The sequence below is a fragment of the Ptychodera flava genome, chromosome 20 (genome assembly GCF_041260155.1).
Source record: "Ptychodera flava strain L36383 chromosome 20, AS_Pfla_20210202, whole genome shotgun sequence".
Taxonomy (NCBI): Eukaryota; Metazoa; Hemichordata; class Enteropneusta; family Ptychoderidae; genus Ptychodera; species Ptychodera flava.
This window is the reverse complement of record NC_091947.1, coordinates 16858480-16882817: the sequence shown is the minus strand read 5'-3', so window position 1 is coordinate 16882817 and position 24338 is coordinate 16858480. Positions and strand designations below refer to the sequence as shown.

The following is a 24338-nucleotide window of genomic DNA, read 5'->3' as shown; positions in this document are numbered from 1 at the left end:
TGCTGATCTTGTACATACATGTTTAACTTTTGTTTTTTCAGTGTTGTTGGGTAAGCCGATCGATCTCTCGCACACAAAATTTTCGGAAAATACTAGGATTGTAATTGGAATACGCAGTGACACGCTGACTGTTAACCTTCATTATAGGCAAGGGCGAGAGGAAAGCCAAAAATCAACTGACGAGGCGAGGCGGAGCCTAGCAGGTTTGATTGGCTTTATACTCTCGTCCAGTCATGTCTGCCGCTCCTCTCGAAATAAAATTGAATTTAAAACAAAATATATGTCCCCGTGGATCGAGAGATCACGTATTAAGTTCAAAGGGGACAGCACGATCCGTTTGCTTCAGAGCAGAGTCCTGTGTATTGTCGTCTGGCGCTCTGTGGAAAGCACCCGTCGATTTTTAGTAATCCAACTGTAGTTCAGTTCTGTAGTTCAGTTCATAAAGTTCAGTTGTGTTACATGTCGTCAGTGTGAAGGATAAATTAATCCAAATTAGTGCTTTAGGTCGTATTTTGCAAATTCAAATGCGTCCAATTTCATGACATACACGCGGCTCTTATTGTCCGCTTGAATAATGCAGTCCCAAAATTGTTACCAGGCTTGCACCATAACAAAGGTATGGTTGGTGAATTGGTAATGATAGTTTTGCAATGCATTCAGTGAAGGTTCGGAGTCACATTATGTTGTCTGAGAATGTGTTTAAACAAATTGCAAATAGCAAAATAGTTATTTAGTAAAATCAAAGATAAATGTTTAATAATAATTTTATTCAACCTACCGTGAGTAAAATCGAATCGTTTAGATTTTGTTCGGGTAGTAAATCTGTCATCGGCGGCAGTTTGACCCCAAATGATCTCTCGAATACATCTGAGGTCTTTTCGAAATTGTCAGCAGACGTCGCTTCAAAGTAAACCGAGACAGTTGGTAAGTGTCGAATGACAGCCTCGTCCCCGGGTTTCAGAATATTAGACATCATGCTTGATAGAATGTCCATTGTATTTAGTAGGGTATTTGTGACTTGTCTCGCTTCTTCCTCGGACGAGGCTGTCACATTCGGCAACAACGATGCATTCTTCACGGCGTCGTGTAGCACCACAGAAATGATCTGGTCAACGTAAAACGTAATTTCTGTTGAAAAATTAAAAATAAAGATTTAACTCTTGGACCAGCCATTCTGGATGTGACCCGGAGGCTCTACCTTTTTCAAATTGTTTGTATGTACCAGCCTTGTACTGTAACACTAATTACACGTTGTTTTAGATTTGTTTTGGTGTTTAATTGCCACATTTGTGTCTATCCCATAATTGATCTGCAACGTTTTATCAAAACTATTGAACTCGTGAATGCAATGTAATTGCAAAAGTGTCGCACAGTGATCCGTGTGTACTGGTCAACGTTACGATAAAGTTCAATGTTTTTGCAAGGTAACTTCAAATTAGGTTTTGAGGAAATCGTCGTTAGGTTTTGACAGTCCTATGAATACTGAATATGAGACTATTGCGCTTCTTCTGTTATCTTTCAAGTCGCCAGAGGAGGCGAAGAACTTATCCAATCGTCCAGAGGCTTGGTGACGTTTGCTACATCCGGGGGCTACAGTATAAATTCTCAGGTAGAATCTCTGCTGCTCCGCACCTCTGCCGGTAATTGTTTTCTGCATTTCTTTCGAACCTCACTGGGACACCATAGTGATAACAAAAGAGAGTTGTTAGATCGCAATTTCCTTGATGACATCATCTCTGGTCACAGACTGGAGCAGGATGATGAAACTCACCTCCGACCTTCACTATAGTTTCATTGACACCCATATCAAGCTTAGCAAGTCTGCCTGTGATGTTTTGCAGGTCTTGGGCGACGTCTATCAACTGTAAATAGAGTAAAGTCATTACTAAGACTAACTATGCTTCTGTTACATAATTCAATATCTGTGTTTCTGTTACTTAATTCCATACCATACAGTATAAATTGAACATGACTGTAGGGCCACTGCTCGACCCTTGAACTCGATAAGATGCAGAAATAAAGAGCCGCCCCTTGAGTGACGGGCTTCCCAAGGAAGTGCTATTCATGTTAACAAATTACCCTTTGAGGCGGCTATTCTTCAACAAATAAAAAAGTTATCAGCGCAGACACGTTGACATGCAGAAAAGAATTTCTTAACACGATCGCACTACGAGACAGGGCATCATAGAAATGAAAGCAGGGGCCTGAAAATACGCTACCTTTGACTTTGTTAAAACAATCGTAAAGACACATTAACTAAAAGCGTCACTTTTGCCTAGGCTAGGAATCATTTTATTGTCTGCAAAATGCACAATTCTGACACAGCGCCATTTAGTGGTCTCATCATCCTGCTTTATGTGTTGAAAGCTGACCTTCTTTTATTTTCAATAGTTAAAAGTCTGAGAGCTTTGACGTCACATGACCACGTGAAAATTTCAAAGGCCTAGATAAGAGCTCTGGGTTAGCGAAGCTTACCATTATATCAGAATTTGACGAGTTTGCTGTGGAGTTGCTGACAGATGGTATAAAATTAAGTAAATTCTCAGCGACAACCGCAGATTTGGTGGGAACCGGCGTTGGCGTGGGAAGAGTACCTGGAATAATATCACCAAAGTTATCATGTTATGCGGATTGGCTAAACAGTAAGTATCGCCTCAAAGAAAATCAAATTTTAAATTGACTTTTGCCCTTCTCCGTTTGTTTTCTGTATTTCTTTGTGCCATCTTAAGCTTATATTCGATCTTCGATCTTATTTTATTGTCTGTTTTGGTAGATACCAACACCATGATGAATTCGAAGCATTTATTACGCTCACTTGACAGCTTGTATCACGTTTACATGGTAGGTTATCTCGTTAAAAACGTCGACTTCCTCACCGTTCATCTCGCAAGTGTACCTCGCGAGATTTTCACAATTCTCGGTGTACCATTTCCCATCGGCAGCTGAGATCGAGACGCACTCCGGCAGGGTCAAAGGTTGTCCTTGTGCCCAGTCCGTGTATTCCGCTTCGTTTCCACTTATCCATCGGTGTCCGCTGTTTGCAGTCTATTAACATCAGAGTGAAAAATGAAGTCCGTGTTAATAATAACTTTTCTCCAAAACGTATAACATAGACTGAGAGGACTGTAACAGTTGTTGAAAGGAGTTATACATTAAAATGTGAAATTGTCTTTTCAAATAATTTGACATGTTGTAGAACTCATATGCAGAGGATAATATATTATGTGATCTAAACGGTAAAAAAGTGGGTATTCCACAGAGGTTTTTACTCTGTGAATATATCCTACTGGTAATTAGAATCTTCCACGTACAAACCATAACTTTCGGCAGTGTAACATGTCCGTTAGTTCCAAGAATTAGTCTACAAGATGGCAATAAAATCCACAAAGCTTTTAAAAGTCACAGATACTGATACAACCGGAACTGATAACCTTGACAATGTGTATGTATGGCAGCCTATCTCTACGATATGTACATGTAATTAAGGTAATATGCGCCTCGAGAATGAAAGATTGAAACTTTTGCTCAAACTTTCCTCAAGGAATCTTTCAACCATTTTCTTTTTCAAAATCAAGAATAATAATCAGGGGTCATCGTATTAATTTTGGTACAAGAGAAACAAATTACCCAAGATTTAACAATATTTGAAATTATAAATGGCCGCCATCTGTATGGGAGAAAAAATACACATCTTCGATTTACGAACAACTAAGACAGTCACAAGTTTTCTTACACCAAGAGCTTAAAGTGAACCCCTACATGTAGTAGACCAGAAAAGAGTTGTAAAAGTTTGAAAGTCTGAATATCTGTCCCCGAGGCACATTCTACTTGAAGAAATTTGGACCAGATGTCATATGGATTACCTGGAGTCCTATCCACGAATTACAGCTTGAGGGCGGTACACATGATTCAGTCCTTAACATCGTCTGTTCTTCCAGAAAGTTTTGCTCACTGGCAGTTTCGATGATGACCAGACAACCTCCTATTGACTGGCAGGCGTCTTTGGCATCTTGCCAAGTTTTCAAATTGGAGCTAAAGTGGTAACAAGAGCCACCATCGGAACGCCAACCAGGAGAACAGCTGCCTGTGTGTCCAAATATTATCATATGTTGAGTGCATTTCACGTACCGTCACTGAGCAAGATTCAGTAAGATCCTTCTCTAATCAACGTATGAACAACTTGTATCTGTCTATCGAAGAAAACATTCCAGTAGCCATGTACGCGAATTTGTAGAGTAAATCAAAATTACAGCAGATTTAGACCACACGAAAAGTGAACATGCGACTCAGATGGTATGGCAGTAGAATGTTTCAAAACGAACTTGACTCGAAAAATACAAGAAACGTATTGGGGGATGGAAAATTCCACGGAAAGCCGAAGTGGCACTGAAGGATAAAATAGACCACTCCACTCGAGAAGTTTAAAGCTGTTTGTCCCTATATCGATCCGATATCATACTCTATGGTACGGTATGGCGCGACGGGAAAGCATACTCACACTCACTGACTCTCCGACGAAAAACCTTAGAAAATGGCACATAAAGGCTGTTATAAAAACCTGGTGAACTTTATGCCTACAGCTATTCACTGCAGTATAAAATGCACGGTCTTTTCTCTGAAGCACGTGTAATCGACACTTTCAATTATCAAAAATTCATTTTGAAAAAGAATGTTAGGGGTAGGAAGTTTCTCCTCCACGTGTTGCCCGTCTCTTTTACGGTCGACAACTTCGGTCAGGAAATTAGCGCGGTGAGAGGTAATACAGGATGCTACTATTCAGAGACGTCATAAAATTGAAGTGGATAAAGTTTATTGATAAGCCGTCAGGTGCACGGCACCAACCAAAAGCCATGGTCTTACATCTCAAAACTACACATTTAATAGACAATTTTTCAGGGCGTACCTGAACATGTAAAATACTTGACAGGAAGTAATCGTACATTGGCTAAAAAGGATGAATTGTACTTGATTAGATAAGAAATGAAAATCCAAATATTTGATTGGCACAAAGTTTAAACATATTGATAATTATTCTGCTGACTCGGCATACCAACCGACGTTTTTTAATATTTTTAATGTTCTTGTGATAAATGCCGACTTCTAAAAATAATAGTTATTAACGTTACATGTTCAAGATCTGTGGAGCCAGAATTTGATTATATATGTATGAGCTATTGTTTCATTCCAAAGTTAATTAGGCGTTGACCAAAGTGACGTAACCATATCGGTGTCACAATTTATTGTTTTAGCTTAAGTGTCCATTCGAGTAACAGTATCATGGTCAATGTCAGTAAACATATTTTGTCCGTACTTAATGAAAAGTAAAGTTGTTGATCGTTTTCCAGCATTTTATGTTAATTAACACATTGGCAATGATACTTGAGTCAATAAAAGAAACACCGGTAATGATAGTTGAGTTAACAAAAGGAAGACCCTCCACGTTTAACCGTGTGCAATTGTTTGTATTCCCGCCCGCCTTGTGAATGTTCGTCATGGATTCAACAAAATTATACATATCTAGTGTAAGACTTTTACCGAAAAATTACAATCGTAACAAATCCGGGCACTAGACAAGCGTCGTAAGTATTTGTATGCCAACCAGCAGTGGGAAGAAGGATCAAATAATGTCCGAAGAACAAGCTTACCTACCTCTAAAGTCCGGAGTACCAGTCGTCGAAGACGAGATGTCTGAATTACAACAGTAAGACATTCCTGATGATAATCTGGCTGGGCAATGCCAAGAGGGTGAAGACCAGGTGTGGAAACGGAAAGTGGACTACCAGTTAGAGTCCACTTTAAACGTGCTAGAGAAGTTAAGACAGCTGGAGGAGGAAGTTAAAGAGGAGAGCACAGCTAATGGTGTTGGGCCGGGAAAATTTTCCGGACGTGAGAATGAGAACGCCAATAGGTGGTGGAGGCGATATGGACTTCGCGGAGTTCAAGAAATGGAGTCCAGATGGCCGGGTAAGAGGCGTTAGTCTTCATCGGACAGGGAGACAGAACCAGCTAACAGAGGGGAACACGCAGCAAGACACAAAGGTCTTCGAAAAAAAGTTAATCGAACGTTTTGGGAAGACGAGGCCCCTGTGGCTCCATGATCAGATGCTGCATAAACATCGACAACAAATGAGGCAGAATGTCGAACAATATGCGATATCGTTACAAGAACTGGGAGAGTAGGCCATTAAGAGTGAGAAAGAACTCTTGTCATTCTTCATGAATGGGCTCTGGCCACAGATTAAAACATTTATAGTAAGTAGGTCATTGCAGGACTAACGTTGCAGTATCTAATGCACGTGTGAATGTGAAGAGTGTAAGGAAGCGTTGATCAGATTGTTGATCAATTCAATTCAAATTTAGTCTGATTCATAATCATTTAATAATTGATTTACTTAATTGGGGTAACAATATAGTTCCTTTTCCCTCTTAGTAAACTATCAGAGAAGGCTTTGGTAGATTATGATATTCCTCCTTCCACCGTCCGGGTCCTTAATTTTCAAAGCCCAAGCAAATCTGTTTAAGAAATCAAAAGAATCCACAAAGATACTCGAATGTAATCAACTGGGACAAGTCACTATTTCTGTTTCTGGAAGCAAGGACGGTAAAGATAATAAAGTTAGATTTATAGCTGAAAATAAATCTAAAATAGTTACATTCAAAGATACTGCAGTTTAGCCTAAGACTTTGTCCAAGTCATCAAAACCCAAGATTATACGTCAGTTTGTGAATGATAATATAAAAGATATTGAAATAGAGAAAGGAAAAATGATAAACAATAGCGCTATCGAAAACGATAAGGTGTTGATGACGGCCACTGCCGACCATAACAAGGGTGAAGATTTACAATGTGATCACACAGACACTTTCCATGAAGAATACGAGTCTTTTATGCATTATGGTACTCCCCGGTGAAGAAATGAAAATATTTTATTTGACAAGTATATCTGTTGATCTTTTTTGGGTGATTTTAAAGGTATAATTTGCACTTTTATCATTCCACAATTTTACAGATTTTATTTTTTTTTAGACTTTGAAAGGTTTTAGAGGTAATATTTTTAAAAGGAATTCAATGTATTTTGGTGATGGCATAGTTGAGACTTTTGCATATATTTTGACATTTTACATCCACTTAATTGTATTTTACATTTAGTATGAGCCTTTAAAGTATTTTATCATTCTAATTTTATTGTATTTTATATTTAGTATAAGCTTTTAAAGTATTTTCGTATTTTTCTTTATTTTTAGAAAGTGTTACAACTGAAAAAAATTGAAGCGTCTATTTGAAAATCGGGACAATTTCCTTAAAGAAGGGGAGTGTTACGATTGTAATTTTTTCGGTAAAAGTCTTACACGAGATATGTATAATTTTGTTGAATCCATGACGAACATTTAGGTGGGTGGGAATACGTGAAGGGTCTTCCTTTTGTTAACTCAACTATCATTACCGGTGTTTCTTTTATTGACTTAAGTATCATTGCCAATGTGTTAATTACCTACCGGTCGGTCGATTCAATGAGACTGGAAAACAATCAACAACTTTACTTTTCATTAAGTACGGACAAAATATGTTTACTGACATTGACCATGATACTGGTACTCGAATGGAAACTTAAGCTAAAACAATAATTTGTGACACCGATATGGTTACGTCACTTTGGTCAACGCCTAATTAACTTTGGAATGAAACAATAGCTCATACATACATACTCAAATTCTGGCTCCACAAATCTTGACCATGTAACGTTAGTAGCTATTATTTTTAGAAGTCGACATTTACACAAGAATATTAAAAATATTAAAAAACGTCGTTGGTATGCCGAGTCAGCAGAACAATTATTAATTTCTTTAAACTTTCTGCCACTCAAATAGTTGGATTTTCATTAAGTATTTTACATGTTCAGGTACGCCCTGAAAAATTGTCTATTTAATGTGTAGTTTTGAGATGTGAGAGCATGACTTTTAGTTGGTCCCACCTGACAGCTTGTCAATAAACTTTATCCACTTCAATTTTATGACGTCTCTGCGTAGTAGTATCCTGTATTACCTCTCACAGAGCTAATTTCCTGACTGAAGTTGTCCGACGACCGTAAAAAGAAACGGGCAACACGCGTGCACTGCCAGTGTCAGTAGGCCAGTTTTCCAATGCAAATCTGTACATTGAAAAACATACATTGGCAGCATCTTGGCTAGCGGGTTTAATGTAGCAACATCTAACTGATATATTAGACAAGTCCATTTAATTTCTATCAAGAGAGTATGTATTCTTGCTCCAGTTACCATAACTAATAGCAATTTTAGACTGCCGGGCCTCCCCTGAACTATAGTTTTGGATTATGAAGAAACTTGTGATTAGAACTCTCCCACTCCCATTGTGTAACATTGGCATACAGTTTTTGCAACTTTGAGCTGACAGTGATTGAAACAGAGCGTATCCTTCCCAAGGGTTAGGGACGCAATGAGTTCTATTTATCATGCGCGGCCCCATAGCTATTTGAATGCAATCTTGTTAGACATAAAACGATACGAAAATTTCTGCCTTTTACTTACGATTTGTATACGCGGCGTATTTCGAGGAAATCGTCTCAGCACTCAGCTCCGAAAAGTAGATCTTGAGGTCGCTAAAAGAACCCGAGATGTAGTGTTCGTCATCCGCTAAATCGTCATTCTTAGCTCCGAGAACCAGAAGAGAACTGTTGTCACCAGGAACTATCGATATTTGCTTCAGTGTATCATGGGCAATCTGGTCACCTTTGGCGTATATCTTAACACCATTTTCCTCTTTGAAGGTGAACACACTGAAGAACCAGAGATCATCGTATGGATGGTTTACCCCCGCCCTCCATCTTTTGACACCATTGCGTACATCGAAGTACAGTTGACACGATCCGCTACTGTTGCGGCCTAACCAGATTGTCACACCGCGCGTCTGGTCAGTATCCCCTCCCGACGAAAGAATATACCCGTTACAGTCACTTTCGATGATGCTTATTCGCATCCACATTGAAACGGTTATCCCGAGCGGACAGAGTCCTATATCGGACACACAGGTGCCGGAATAGTTGCCGAAGTTGATAAAGTTTTTCTGAAGATGGATGGCACACCTGGGATACGGTGCTGTGGGAGAGTCTGTTAGGTTAGCTGCCGAATACAGTACGCCATCATTTCCATTCAGGTTAGAAAGAATCTTGTCATCAGAGCATGAGTCAATCTGTACACATTCATCGGAGGGCGTTGTGAAGTCACAGCCTCCACTCAGATCCCAGTGGTCCACTGGTTCTGAAAGAAACATCATAAAATGAAGAGTACGATTAAAATATCAGAAATGAAGTGATACAATTAATAAAGATGGGCTGAGACGTGACGGGACACGAACAACCTCTCTTTGAGCTCGAATGAAAAATAGAAGCCGTTTTTTTACTGATAATTTCAAAGATATGTATCAACGTAGAAACGTTAGGCCAAAATCGGATGTCTCTGGTTTTCTTGTATGTTCCAATGGTTACAGAAGTATTACCAATAATCCTATATGATGATTCAAACCAAGTCAATATTGAATTGATATTTCTGACTGCTAAGTACGATACTTTCCTTTTGCAGTTTTCTGATGACATTTTGCGTAGGGATTGACTTGTTTATACGATCTTGCCTTCTAAAATGTCTCAACTAAAATGCATGGTATTTGCGGGATAGGTCCTGAGTCTCCAGACACGTTTTCTGTCAGTATCATCAATTAGGGTTTATCTCAGGGAAGTATCAAAAGTCTCCGTTACTCTTTCCAAAATAAACTAAATATAATTATAGTGTACTACGGGAGTCTCGATCCTACCTGACGGCACGGGACAACGGCTGTGAGCTCTTTGTATTTCACTTTGCGACAAAGCTTGATCGTACACCTGCAGACATGTCACATAGCCCTGGAAAGCAGCGCCCTCAGCGCTTGCATTGTAACCTATGTACAGTGCATCGGTAGTGTTCAGTTCGGTCTGCCCTATGTTGAGACAATCGACCAATTCGCCGTCGTGCCATAGTCTGAGCTCGCCGCTGTCGTAATCATAGGATATTGCCAGTGAATTCCAGTCATTGCTGGTGAGCGAGGTCATTGACATGGAATATCTGTTCCCCGAATAGCTGACGACACTGGCGGTAACCGTGTTCGAACTCTCCTGAAAGATGCTACAGCCGTGATTATTCCCGCCATCGAGAATTGACCCACTGCTGGATGTTGGGTACACCTCCAGCATAATCGTCACAGAGAAATTCAGTATATTTTCATCGTTGATGGGAAATTTGAGATAGGAATCATGTTGACCAGGGAGAAAGTACGATTCGACGGCGTCTACCTGTGCTGCAGTGACAGAACCCCGATGTATGACGTCATTTCCGTTACCAGAAGCATCGGTCAAGTTGTACTCCGTATTCAGAGGCCATAACACAACAGGTCGTCGTGAAACTGGATTGGAATAGAAAACGAAACGATGATTAATTGAAACTCACTCGCGAAAGGTGTAGAAAACTTACTAGAAATTGAAATAAAGGGAAATCAAGCCTATTTTCTCGTGGACCAGACCTTCATGTTCTTTCAACCTCAAGGTAGTATGCGCTTCGAAAGTGAAAGCCTTAAACTTTTGCTCAACTTCCCTGAATGAAACTTTCAACCACTCTCTTGACAAATCATGAATAAAAATCGGAGGGGGGGGGGGGAGATCACCGTGCAAAGTTTGGAACTAGCAAAACAAAGTACCCAACATTTTGCGATATTTGAAATACAATATGGCCCCATCCCTGTGTTAACTCTTTGAGGGAAATTAAATTTTGGATTTTTGAAAAACTAAGACGGTGAAAGCTTTTCTTTCTCCCAAAGCTTTAAAATGAGCCCCAACAAGTGGTAAATCTGACAAGAAGTGTAGAAATTTGATAGTCCGACTTTCTGTCCCCGAGGCGCGTTCTACCTTAAAACCTCATTGAAGTATTTTAGCGCCTAAGTATGACATTACTTCCCTTTAACGATAGATCAATATTCCAATACAGACAGTGAAGGGGAGAACAAAAATTGGTAAAATTTAAATTTGTTTGGTTTTCTTACTTAAAACAAAATAATTTGAAACCTTTAATACGGGGAAAGTAAGTTAAAATCGTTTGAGGGTTATTTCCATGTTAATTATGTCGTTGAAGGACTTAGCAACTTGCAAGTGTCATTGGTGACTTTGAATTCTCCAAACTCATAATCTGATTAACCTAGCATGCAATTTCCGAAATCGCGCAAAGCAATGTATTAATATGCCTTTGCCAAATTCACTGTGTAATTAGATCTGAGATGCAGTTCTAAATTTGGACATTGTGAGCAAATACTTCACTTTGCCGTGATCACTCGGTTGGAGGTATACTGTATAATTTGACAGCCAGTTAAAATTCAAAGCACTCCCAACACAAACTACACAATGTTAGTTTTTATCAGTTGCACTCCAAATTTTTTTTTTAATTTTTGATCGGTAACTTCAGAGAAATGGTCGGAGAAAAACAGTTGTGGGACCACCCTAAAATCAACAGCAGCAAAATAGTTATCAAAATTTACTTTCCACTTGACATTTTAACCATTTTGTCTAGTCACGTAATACATTGAGACATCGAAATATTGATATCATATTTGTAAATTACAAGTAATCAAAACAGAAATTAGCATCATTGTAAAATTTGAATTTTATATTGATGTGATTTCAATATCTTCATGGAAGTTTTCAGATACCGGCCGCAAACAGTACTTTACAAGATTTTAAATAATAGTATTTTGTCCGTGCTTTAAATGGACGACATTTTCAGAATCACGTTTTAAAATCACGCCATTCTCCTTTACTACCCGTATCCTTAGATAATTTGTTTCCTTTTGCTAATTACAAAGAAACGCGAAGTGCTCCTATATACAGGTTTATTTGGTTCAAGGCGCCACTTTGAGTATAGAAAAAATATACACGGTTTCACTTTTAGAGCCGCTTTGTCTTCTCAAACAATTCGTCCCTTTGTGTATCACGTTGAAGCGTAGATCAACATAGTAAACGCGTGTATGCATTGTCTTTTTATCTTTTTAAACTATAATATATCAAGGATTAGATTGCAAATATGGAATGACTGTCATTGCGGGATAAGGCAACATATTTTATCTCTCTTACCCCCCCCCCCCCCATCCATTTTGAAGCAGGGTCAACGAGTTCGTGCAAGACTGCACTTTGCCATAACGAAACAAAAATTTTGCAAATGTGTTACTCTCGGTAGCTATATGTACATATACAAAATTTATTGAAAAGAAGCTGCCGTTTTTTTAAATGACAACATTATTGCAGTATGACTCGAGGATATCTGACACGTGTATATCGTGGTATATCGTGGAGATATAGTCATGTCTTGATCGATGGCGAACGATGTCACCCAGCTCTTGCCTCAGTCAGAGGAACAGCTTGCCATTTCCTTACCCTCATCACCTAAATTCCCCGTAAACAGGTCCAAACTGGCAAAGATGACTATGGGTTCAGCTAAACCACGAGCTGAATAGGTTTAAGGGCATAAGTCGTCTGTTACCCCATTTTTTTTTTCGGTTCACAAACTTCCCCTGGATCACATGATCTTCAACTAAAGGCATAAACTTTTTCAACATTTCAACATACCACACTCTCACAGACACGAATTAGCGATATTATGCAGAATGTGTATGCCAGGCTCTTTCCCTGGCTAGGATATATTTTAAGAGAAAGTCCATGTGTTAGCCACGGAATAGGATTTAACACAAGGATTTAAGGATTTAATGTAGGGATTTAGAGAATCCCTGACTAAATATTCATTACATTTACCCCTCCCCTCCATCACTCTGTCAATGTCAAATACGTTTGTAGTTTACAACTTACCGATCGGCACGTCGTCATACTGACATACGTAATATATTTCATATGAGCAAGACAAGTCGTTCCAGGTGAAACCGGCACTGAATGGAGAAAAGATTGCGTATTACAGTGAGCTCGTATCTTAAAAATTGAGGCTTACCAAGTATGGCGAAATTGCTTTACAATTTTTCCAAACCGAGGAAGACAGAGAGAAATCAGAGAAATCAAACATACAAAATACTTTGTACAAAATATTTGCCGAAGTACATGCTATTTCAGGCGAAACTTGTGAACCTATTGTTCTGAAGTAAATGCATCTCGATTGTTATTCGGTCGTAGGAGGCAATGCATGATTGGAAGGTCAGATATTTGTCATAAAATTGTCTATTTCTTTACTCGTGTCCGGCCAAATGTAAGAGTGCACCCAAGGAAGGTGTAATAGATAACCGAAAGAGTTGAAGATATGCCATAATTATTTAAAGGCCCTTTTGGCGATACCTGGGATGGCCGTTTTCTGGTCTGTAAGAGGATTATGGAGGTGTGATAGCCTTTTGTTTTCCATTGAAATTGTAATCTAAATTTTCTGATGATACAATCTGGCGCTAACACAGGTCTTTAATTTTACTTGACCTGCCTGACTGACTGAATTGGAGACGATACCAACATTCATGCAGTTTTGCCTTGCCTATTTAAAACTGGCACAGATGTGTAAATTTCCGTACCATCGCTAGAGGTGTGGTATCAGGTTACACACCAGAATCGAATCCATAACATATTTACAGCGCAGGCCAAAAGTCCCCATTAAGTGAACTCGGGCCATTAATTAGTTCAATAGAGCTGAGTCGTAATGATATCATAGTTCCATCATTATATATTGGCCGAAATTTTTTACGAGACTATCGGACATTTCAGTATGCGGGAATGTTGGTGAACTTTTTACTTTGATATCACCGATATTCTGATCGAGACTGTGAAAACCACATGTTATAGGGCTTGACAAATTGCAGTAGTGAAAGACATTTCCACAGAGACAAAACTTCTCTGAATTTGTGTCGACAGAATTAAATCTGGCGTGATCGAGATTTGCTGTATTTTAGTGACAACAATCTACGTATTCTTTGTTATACCCTAGTTGGCCAAGAAGCAAATGTTAAGAATCTTCATCTCCGGAGTTCCAAGCTGCATAGAAGTATTTTTTCAGATGTCAAGTTTCGACAGAAGGGAAGGATTCGTGTTTCGACAGAACGGAAGGATTCGTGTGGGATCTAATGACATGCAGTGTTTTTGATATTTTGTTATGAATACAGTATTGTCAGTTTGATTGAATTCAACATAAGCTAGAATTGCTTATGAACAGAGTTGAATGTGGCTCAGTCCTGAGGGGGGGGGGTATTATTATTTTTGATTTTGTGAGTATCTCTATGCGACACTTGTGCCATGCTCAAAGACAGAAAAAAATATAACCCTGAAGGCGAATGTGACAAAGATATAAGGCTGTAAAATGTATCTTAGTGTTACAGTTGCCATGTCTATGCAGTAGCTAACAACATCATATACCCTACAGTACGGGTCTATGATACTACTGCACTATTACTTGCACGCACACGTGCTTTTGTGTACATGCAAACAGAATTGTGAGTACGCAACAAAATTAGACGAATACCTTTTAGACTGTAAGTGCACACATTTCTCACCGACAAAGTTCGGCTCTCCGGAGTTCCAGTTTGTATAGGATGATTGTGGGCAGTTATCAGGATAAAACTGGGTTTCTTCGTCAGCGAGTCCAAACCAAACTAACTTGTCTGAAAGAGAAAGATGGACCGGAAACATGTAAAGAGAGTTTTTTATATTCATCGAGATTTAATTCAAGAGCGAAGAATAATCCTTCATTTGGGATAAGATGCGTTTGTTTTATTGTTAAATATTCCTGGACAATCCATCCGTAGCACCATCGAGGTAGTCCGTTCGGTGCTCATTTGCTGGTAAATTTTGCCAGGCTTGTTCGAAGAAAATGTTATTCAAATAGCTATAGCAAGCATTCTAGCTAAAGAGTGCATATTGATTACACGACAGGCCGGCAGCTGTGATAAGATATTCCAACGTGTCCTGTGTGTTTTGGTTCAGGATCTTGGCCAACATCCCACCCTGTGCCTGGCAGTCAGCGGAAGCATCTGCCCAGTTCCTTTGCACGTTGCTGACTTCATATCGGTAACTCACCGCTGAAGACATCAATGGAAAAAGAAATAATTAAAACAACAATTTGCGTGCTAGAGATAAGTGTTTTATTTGAGATTCAGTGTATTGAAAAACTTAAACTTCTGCTCATGACAAACATCCCTAAACGAAACTATTTACTATTCTCTTAGAGTGCTAGAATAAATATCAGGGTTACCGCGCAAATTTCGGTGCAAGAGAAACAAATCATCTTACACTCGCCGATATTTGAAATTCAAGGTAGCCGCCATTTCTGTTTTGACTCTATTTGGGAAAAATTTAAGCTTTGATTTGCCACAAAAGACAGTGAAAACTTTACTCACTTCACGAGCTTCAAAATGAGCTTCCAAAAGTGGCAGACCAGATAAGAAGTGTACAAATTTTGAGTAAAAATTTATGTCCTTGAAGTGCATTCTAACCTATTTTATCGTGTGAAATATCGTCATCCAACAGTCTGAACGCCATAGAGACACTCTACCAAACTGTACAATTACATGACAATTTAAGTAACATATGTAGCGTCGAGCTGCGAACCGTAATTTTAAAAATACCAAAACAGCGTAACTAATGAATGAACAATAGAATGTATTTTTATTTTGTTTCGGCAATTTAATAATTTGATCTCTCATGTCATAATCAAACTCAATCATGAAGATGAACTTGACGCTTGTGGTCGTTGCTATGATGCTGAATATTAAAACTAAATTACACAATAATTATTAAAACATAATTAAAAGACTAGACTTGACGAGAGTTAGATAAAATGTTTCCGGCAATACAAAGAGCTAGCATCCACGTCGTTTTAGTTCGGTGGGGGAGGTATGCATTTTGCATCATACACTCAGAATTATCGTTGCTATATAAGACGTGAAACGTCGAAAGAGGGTCTTGATTATTATTAGACGACGGAGTTATGATTTGTTTTCTGAGTAAATAACAGAACGGTATAATTCTACAAGTACGATTTCTATCGAAGTATTAGAGCAATATCTATACATACAAAACATACTGTTCTAAATGAAAAGTGTTTAAATGATTCTGGTTATCATTTCAGCACTAAAAATTAATCAGAGCATGGAGCTTGGTTTTAAAAATTGTAGTTTATTTTTCGAAATATTGGACTGAACGAGCAATAACATATTAAAGTAAAGTTATCGATGAAACTTGATATAGTGTGACAATCACATAAAATGAAAAAATTGTAGAATGTTTGCAATCTTTTTATTTTTTAGATGTCTATTAAATAAGATACATTTTCTTGGCCTTACAAACACAACGCTTGCAGTCATGTTATTGCTGACAAATTAATTGAACTGAGGACTAAGGTTAAGAATTGTCAACTCGTACAGGGTGTTTTGGTAATTTCAACGATAGACAGTAGTCCCCTCTCTGCTGTCTACAGTTGAATTCTGTCTGGTAGTCGGATATAATTGAGGGAGAGTCAGAAAATGGCATTTTGTAAAACAGAAAAATATCTAACGTTATACAGCCAATGGTTCGTGCATAGGTTTTCTGACGTAGCGTATTAAACTAATCGGTTTTCATTCACTGTGTGCACATCGCGGCCACTGCCGTGTTTGCCCGCATGTATACATTTATTGTACAACAATTACAGTACGAATTGTAATGCGCACGGCGACCTCTGAACAGGTCTTTTTATTTTTTGTGTCGTCCTGGTTAGAACGACTGAAAGCAACTCGCGAATTCGAGAGTCATCATTTTACCGAAGGAAGTATCAAGGAGTTAACTATTCGATTCGCGAAACGATTTACATGCAGACTAATGTATAGTACCTGTTCACTCCTTCACCATTCGATAAGTTTCACCAAATGGTGTGGCGCTTTCTTAATCACTGCTTTTGGGCATCGGAGTGTAAAGCGTTCAATGCAGCATCGTAAATCATTCATATGAATTACATTGCAAAACAGATATTATAGACATGTGTATCTTTACACCACGGAAGAGAAGTCTGTGCGCAGGACTATTTCGTTCATGCCACATGTAATGCAACACAAAGAGGAAATATTGTCACTATTTATTTGTATATTCAAATTAAGAAAATGGTTTGGTTTGAAGAAATACTTGAGCGGTTTTGTGCCTTTTATTTTTAGTAAAAAAATAAGGTCTTATGTGAACGACATACATCAAATATATATGGGGTATTTGAATTCTAATACAGTGCGGGTGGGGATGTGAGCAGGTTCTGGGTCAGTATAAGTGGATCGACACTCGAATCAGCGTTCAACCGCTTCATTGACTAGGACTAGAACTATAGATACGACAACGTAGTCAAGGCATGACTAAGCGGTACATGAGCTGGAGTCAACGGTACGTTGTCTCTAGCATCGGCAGAGACGTAAGTTATCGGTCGATCGTTCAGCATTGCCTCGACTTCGGTTAGCAGGGTATTCAGCTCATTGCAGGTTACGGACGAACGTCCCAGAGTTTTCTTTATGGCGGTCTTGGTTAACCCCAATCAATCATTTCAAAAAAACCCCCCAAATCATGGGGTTCGTTTGGGTATGAATTTCCATCAACGCGTTTATTCGCTAGGCAGTCCTTCGCTTCAGGTGCGTCGAATAATCAGTGCAATTCGTCTGATGCTGATATGAAGTTAGACGCGTTGTGCGAGATCATTTTACTAGGAGGTGAACGTCTCAACGCGAAATGACGGAACACTTGCAGGAAACCTCTCGTCGATAAGTCATTGACTAGCTCTAAATGAACCGCGCGTATTACTACACGCCAATACATTTGTGTCACGTACAGTTTTCCTTGATTTGATGTACAAATCTCAATTAAAGTCTACTCCTGTCACCGTAAACGGTCGTGTAATGTTCATACGATCTGTTTGGAGAGGTACTTGTAATGGATATGTGTACGAAGTTCCACTTATCTTACGGCATGTAACGCACTTTCTCAAAAGAGTCCTTGCAGTATATCGTAGTTTCGGGATCAAGAATAACTGCTGTAAATCGATTACAGTTGACCGAATCTTACGACAAAGAGGGCAAAACGAAGGAATTTTGGCAGTTTGCTGTATCTGTCGAAAATAAATTATATGCCAGTCGCTGGCATTTCGCGTTCCGGTTCGTAAACATTTTTGTTGTCATCTGTTTGATCGTAAGTACTAAGGAGATCGTCGTCTCTTGCAGCTGACAGTAAAACGTGGTGTATAGCACTGTCAAACAGTTCGCTGATTGGCCAGTCGCCATGGTGTAACCGAGAGGGTCTATTCCACCACAGTGTGTTTGTCTAAGTTATGCGCAGAAATCCCTAGTATCAGCAAATCTGTTGGATTTTCCTTGGTAGGGCAGTACTTAGCAGTGCAAGAAATTCCTCTGAATTCCTTAACATGATTGGCAATAAAGACTGGAAGTTTCTGGTCGCTCTTTAACCAGTGTAAAGCTATCTCGCTGTCTGACCATTAAGTACACTGTTGAATACGTAGTTTATCCATAATGTCTTACATAAGAACTAGATCAGCTTCGAGCCAACTAAGGCAGCCATCAACTCCAACTGTTCTTTGAGAGGAGTAACTCGAGTTTTGGCAATTACGATCGCGGGCTCGTTGCCATGACGAAGGTATGCGACCGCACCATATGCTTTCTTGTTTGCATAGGCAAACACGTGTAAGTCGTAGAATTAAATGTTAGGTTGAATTGAAGAATCGAAGTACTGACGCTTGAATTTCAGCTCTGTTGTTTTACTTAGATCATGCACTATAACTGTCCACTGTTTAGACATTTCATTACCAAGGGGTTCATTCCATGCCAGTCCATTCTTCCACAATGGCTGTATGAATACCCTCGCCTTGACATGGACTGGAGGAAGAAAGCCACAAGCGGGTCTTACTAGCTCGCTGTAGTTCTGACGATTTCGCGTTTTGTGGTGAAACTATCGACTGGTTTTTCTTGGCGTATGTTAGTTCATCTGTTTCGGTCAACCAACAGAGCCCGAGCGCGTTTAGTGTCAGGTTTGAGTTTATTCTCTCTTTCTGAAAGCACGCGCATATCTTCACAGTTAGCTTCGCAGATTGAAGCTGCACGATTCAAACAGGTGGTTTAACTCGTTATAGTATTCGACCGCATCTTCATTGCTGTCGGTTCCGCCGAGGATATTATCCACTGGCACATAAATATAGCTGTAGCTGGGGTATTTTCTGTTGCGTTTGCGGTTTTATCAGTTTTATTGTCCGTGTGATCTTGATGAAGAGACGTATGGTGTTTTCTGCGGCATGTACGAGAGCTGAATCTTAATTTGCACCCTGACTGACTCGGTGCTTTTCTAAGCAATTGAATCAAAGTTTAGGGCGCTTCACAACATCAACTCGCTTGGCGCGATCTGAGACAAAGGTGCAGTCATTGGTAAAGTCCCTTACAATAGACACACGATCTGTATTTCTTGAGTTAAGCGGGAGAAGCTCCATTGTGAAATGCGGTAGTCATTGATGGTTTATCAGAAGAACCGCAGTCAAGTTCATTGTTTGAGTAGCTGGCCTGTAGTGATTTGATTTCCTCATTAATCGCTTTCTGTAGATCGGCCAGGTTCCATTCGTTGGTACCGTGTTTTGCTTGTGAGTATGTACGGGAACTTTTTCCATCACTATGGATACGAGTAAATCTCCATACGGTTCTTCACTTCCCCAAGGGATCGAAGGCTATGAATGTAGCTCTCAAGGGTGTCGTAGAAATATCTAAGACTACTTAGTTCTCCTGTAAAAATGGGCATGTCCCACTTGAGCGCTTTCATGTAGGCGCTTATGATATTGTGCTTCTGGCCATAACGCTCATCCAAAAGTTGAAGTGCATGTCCGTAGTTTGAACTTGTGAGAGTCAGGATAGTCAGACCTTCGATGGTCCGAGTCGCCTCATCTTGAAGCTGATCGCGTAAATACTGAAATTTCTGAATGTCTCGCTGACTTTTGTCGCCATTGACAGCAGAACTGTCAAAGCAACTCAGTGTGTCCCGGGAGAAGGTGGGTAGTTGGAGTTCCGGTAACCTAGTGGTCTTCACAGAAGTAGACTGAGTCGCGGGTAACTCTCCTCCGTTGTTAGATCTGGCTGGTGATGAGGTTTCCGAATTTCTGTCGATAAATCTGCATATCTTACTTGCCTGTCGTTTCCACGTTATAGAGATAGTCGTCGGCCTCCTCGATGACTCATTCGAGTGCACCCTCGTTAGCATTTTCGATTATTTTCAAATCTATCGATGCAAGAATATCGCACTTCTAGTTTATCAAATCATGCACTTAGAGTAATGAGGTTGTCGCGGGCAGTAGTCTTGTTGACTTTAGACTCGAAAGAGGTGATGAAATTTTCGGCTTTGTTTAAAAGTTTGGTCAGCGTAGCCCGATGACCTCCTCTCGTTCCCTTCAGTCTCGTGCGTGGTGTCAACACGGGTTGCTCTGGAGCGTCTGCTGTCCTGGTCTGGGCACCAAAAATGGACGGATGGGGATGTGAGCAGGTTCTGGGTCAGTATAAATAACTGGATCGACACCTGAATCAGCGTTCAACCGCTTTATCGACCAGAACACAATAACACTAAACTAAAACTGAACAGTAACATCTACAATGTGAGAAAAGTATCCCTTTTTGGTGGGATACCGCGATATCACAAACTCGATGTGATTGGCTATGTATACTGAAAGCTGATTGGCAATTATAGTTCAAAGTCTGAATCCGCAAAACAAGTCCATGAAAATAAAATTTCATGTCTGATAAATGGAGAGAAAAGGAGATTGAAATTTCGCTATTACTATTTTCTTATTTCTGTTTTCTGCTATAACTGTACTTTTTTATTGTCTTGACAATTTTTTTTCTATAGAACCATGTGATTAATTTTGATTGTGTAGGGAATTCAAGATTTTACTACTAACTAATATCTGGATGAGATCAGCTGTCGTTTCCAAATTTGCTAGAATGTTCCGTTTGTTCACGTTTCTTCCCTGACTAGTTCCATGTTTTAGTCCCCAAAAATACTTGACTTCAAAGTGTATACTCAATGTGTAATTGAACGGCAACTATTGCCATGATGACAACCCTAAGATAAGTTGGAGTGTACATTGCCATCGTGTTGCCCTCAATGGCCTGCTGGCTCAAGTAAATGCTACCGCGCCATGAAAAAATGTAAACGTGCGCTTAACAGGACACAACCAACCGCTCATTTCATGTGCAAGATCTCACAAAACACGAAGTGAGGTACCACCATCATTAGCATACTAATATGGTTTCGCGAGAAGAAATTAATTACCCATATGCGATTCGTTATTAATGTCGATCCAATGAATTGTGAGCCTAGCATATATATTATTAATGCGATAAACATTGCAAATGCATAGTCATTCTTTTTCTGTGTGTGTGTGATGTACGTGTAGCTGCTGAGAACCGTATAGGAGGTGCACTTGAGCATGTGGGACCGGAACAAGCAAGAGCAATCCTTCAACGTAATATGGACCTAGGTATAAGCAAGAGCAATCCTTCAACGTAACATGGACCTATCAACCATAATCTACTAAATTAATCTTTACTGCCTTGATATAGCTTTTGCAGCCCGAGTCTTACGGCGGAAGGGCCCTGTCGTATGAGGGCCTGTACGTCGTACGACCAAGGGGGATATGCAGTTTGCATAATACACTCAGAATTACCATTGGTATATAAGACGTTAAACGCCGAAATAGGGTATTTATTATTATAAGACGACGGAGTTATGATTTGTTTTGTGTGTATATAACAGAACGGTATTCTACAAGTCCGGTACATTACGATTTCTATCGATGTATTAGAGCAATATATATATACATACAAAGCATACTGTCCTGAATGGAACGTGTTTAAATGCTTCTGATTATAATTTTATAACTCAAACTTTATCAGAGCATGGAGCTTGGTTTAAATTGCAGTTTATTTTCCGAAATATTGGGCAAAACGACCCATAACATATTAAAGTAAAGTTATTGATGAAACTCGATCTAGTGTGAAAATCACATTAAATGGAAAAAAACTGTAGAATGTTTGCAAACTTTTCATTTCTTATGAACTGTGGACTAAGGTTGAGAATTGTCAAGTCGAACATGGTGTGTTGGTAAGTTGAACGATAGACTATCCCCATTCTACTGTCTGTGGTTGAACGCTATACGGTAGTCCGATATGATTGAGTAAGAATCACATAAATAGTGTTGTTTTAAAAATAGGAAAAATCAAACGCTACAGCCAGTGGTGCTTGCATAGGTTTTCTGACATGATAGCGTATTAAACTAATCGGCTTTTCATTCACTGTCTGCACATCGCGGCCCATGCCGTGTGTGCCCGCATGTATACATTTATTGTACAACAATTACAGCACGAATTGTAATGAGTACGGCAACCTCTGAATAGGTACCTTTAATGTTGTATCGTCCGGGTTAGAACGACTGAAAGCAAGTCGCGAATTCGAGAGTCATCATTTTAGCGGAGGAAGTATCAAGGAGTTAACTATTTGATTCGTAAAACGATTTACAATCAGACTGATGTATAGTGATTGTTCACTCCTTGACCATTCGATAAGTTTCACCAAATGGTGCGGCGCTTTCTCACTCACTGCTTTCGAGCATCGAAGTGTAAAGCGTTCATTGCTGCATCCTAAATCATTCACATGAATCACATTGCGGAACAGAAATAATAGACGTGTGTATCTTTGCATCACTAAACAGTGTACGGGGTGGGGATGTGAGCAGGTTTTGGGTCAATATAAATAACTGGATCGACACCCAAATCAACGTTCAACTGTTTTATTGACTAGAACTCAACAACACTAAACTAGTACTGAACAGTACCTTCTACAACGTGAGAAAAGTATCCCTTTTTGGCGAGATACTGCAACATCTCAAATTCGATGTGATTGGCTATGAATACTGAAAGCTGATTGGCTAGCATAGTTCAAAGTCTAAATTCGCACAATAAGTCAACGAAAGTAAACGTTCATCTCTGACATTTCTCCCAGACCGCAAAATTTATGAGAAATGGCTCAATCAACAAATTTTACTCAGTTCTTGTAATGCACATTAATGAGAGCAAGAGTTAACTTCTAACGGGTAAAGTTTGTTCACGGGTCTACTTCTATGTAACATGGCTGTCTTAATTTCCGCTGATCTCACAAGGTTGTCGCGTCCGTAGTTGAGTCTTTCAACTTCAGTCAAACTCCAATTTAGGCGTCGCTTTACGTCGTCCGGCAAAAGTACTACGTCTCCAACCTTGGTGGCATTTACAGTTTTTCCGGACAAGTTATGGCTCCCGCGTAGAGCTGGTAAATTATCCGACACCCATCGACGCCAGAATCGCGTGTCATGTGTAGTTAGGACAGTTATAGCATTTTTTCAAGTCGTCACGGTTGCCATACGTAGGATCGGAAAATGCGTCATCGTCGACAGATAGATATGGAACGTAGTCAAGGGACGACCATACAGTAGATGAGCTGGAGTTCACGGCACGTTGTCTCTAGCGTCGGCAGAGACGTAAGTTATCGGTCGATCGTTCAGCATTGCCTAGCTATTAGCAGGGTTTTCAGCTCATAGTAGGTTATGGACGCACGCCCCAGAGTTTCTTATAGTGGTCTCCGTTAGCCCAATCAATCGTTCCCAAAGACCCCCAGACCATGGGGCTGGTTTCGGTATAATATATATGTCACGGTTCCGCCCTTACATGGATACACAGCACTCCAGCAATGGCATTGAAACAGCCAACTTTTATTATGCTGAAATATACAGAAACGCAGTTTTACATGTTGCCGTTCTGGCTACAAGCTTGAACTGAAACTATACAAAACACCAAACACTTTCATTAGAAAATGCACTGTTTGCTGAAGAAAATACACGTATATAATCCCGACAGAAAGAACTATTTTGACAAAGACTAATTACAACGCTTTCACATCAAACATTAAACAGAAACTAACTGAATTATTCCATTTCTGAGTTGCAAAAAGTACATTAAAGTTGTGAAAATATAACTGGCTGTGAAGAATATAACTACTAACCTGAAATATACAGAAACGCAGTTTTACATGTTGCCGTTCTGGCTACAAGCTTGAACTGAAGCACGTTTCCTCGCACTTTTGCTTTTAACGGACTGAAACGTGGCAAAAGGTGCGAGTACTGCTATGTCTGTATTACTATTGGTGGATAAAAATGCAAATGAGACATACAGATGTACACAAAACGTGCAAGTACTGCGACGTGTGTGTGTTTCTATTGGTGGTTTAAGATACAATTGCGATATG

General features: G+C 39.6%; 1 protein-coding gene across 1 annotated transcript in view; it reads right to left on the bottom strand.

Annotated features, from left to right (window-relative positions):
• Positions 1–14658, bottom strand: part of LOC139120172 (polycystin-1-like protein 2) — a 34534-nt gene extending 19876 nt beyond the window's left edge. Inside the window, exons 1-9 of the mRNA XM_070684332.1 lie at positions 14533–14658; positions 12894–12970; positions 9827–10450; positions 8548–9276; positions 3864–4084; positions 2877–3045; positions 2476–2594; positions 1772–1862; positions 779–1128 (exon numbers count right to left, since the gene is read on the bottom strand). Of these exons, the coding sequence (XP_070540433.1) occupies positions 779–1128; positions 1772–1862; positions 2476–2594; positions 2877–3045; positions 3864–4084; positions 8548–9276; positions 9827–10241 (2094 nt within the window). The 5' untranslated portion in view covers positions 10242–10450; positions 12894–12970; positions 14533–14658. The remainder of the gene's footprint in view (positions 1–778; positions 1129–1771; positions 1863–2475; positions 2595–2876; positions 3046–3863; positions 4085–8547; positions 9277–9826; positions 10451–12893; positions 12971–14532) is intronic.
• Positions 14659–24338: the final 9680 nt, after the last annotated feature.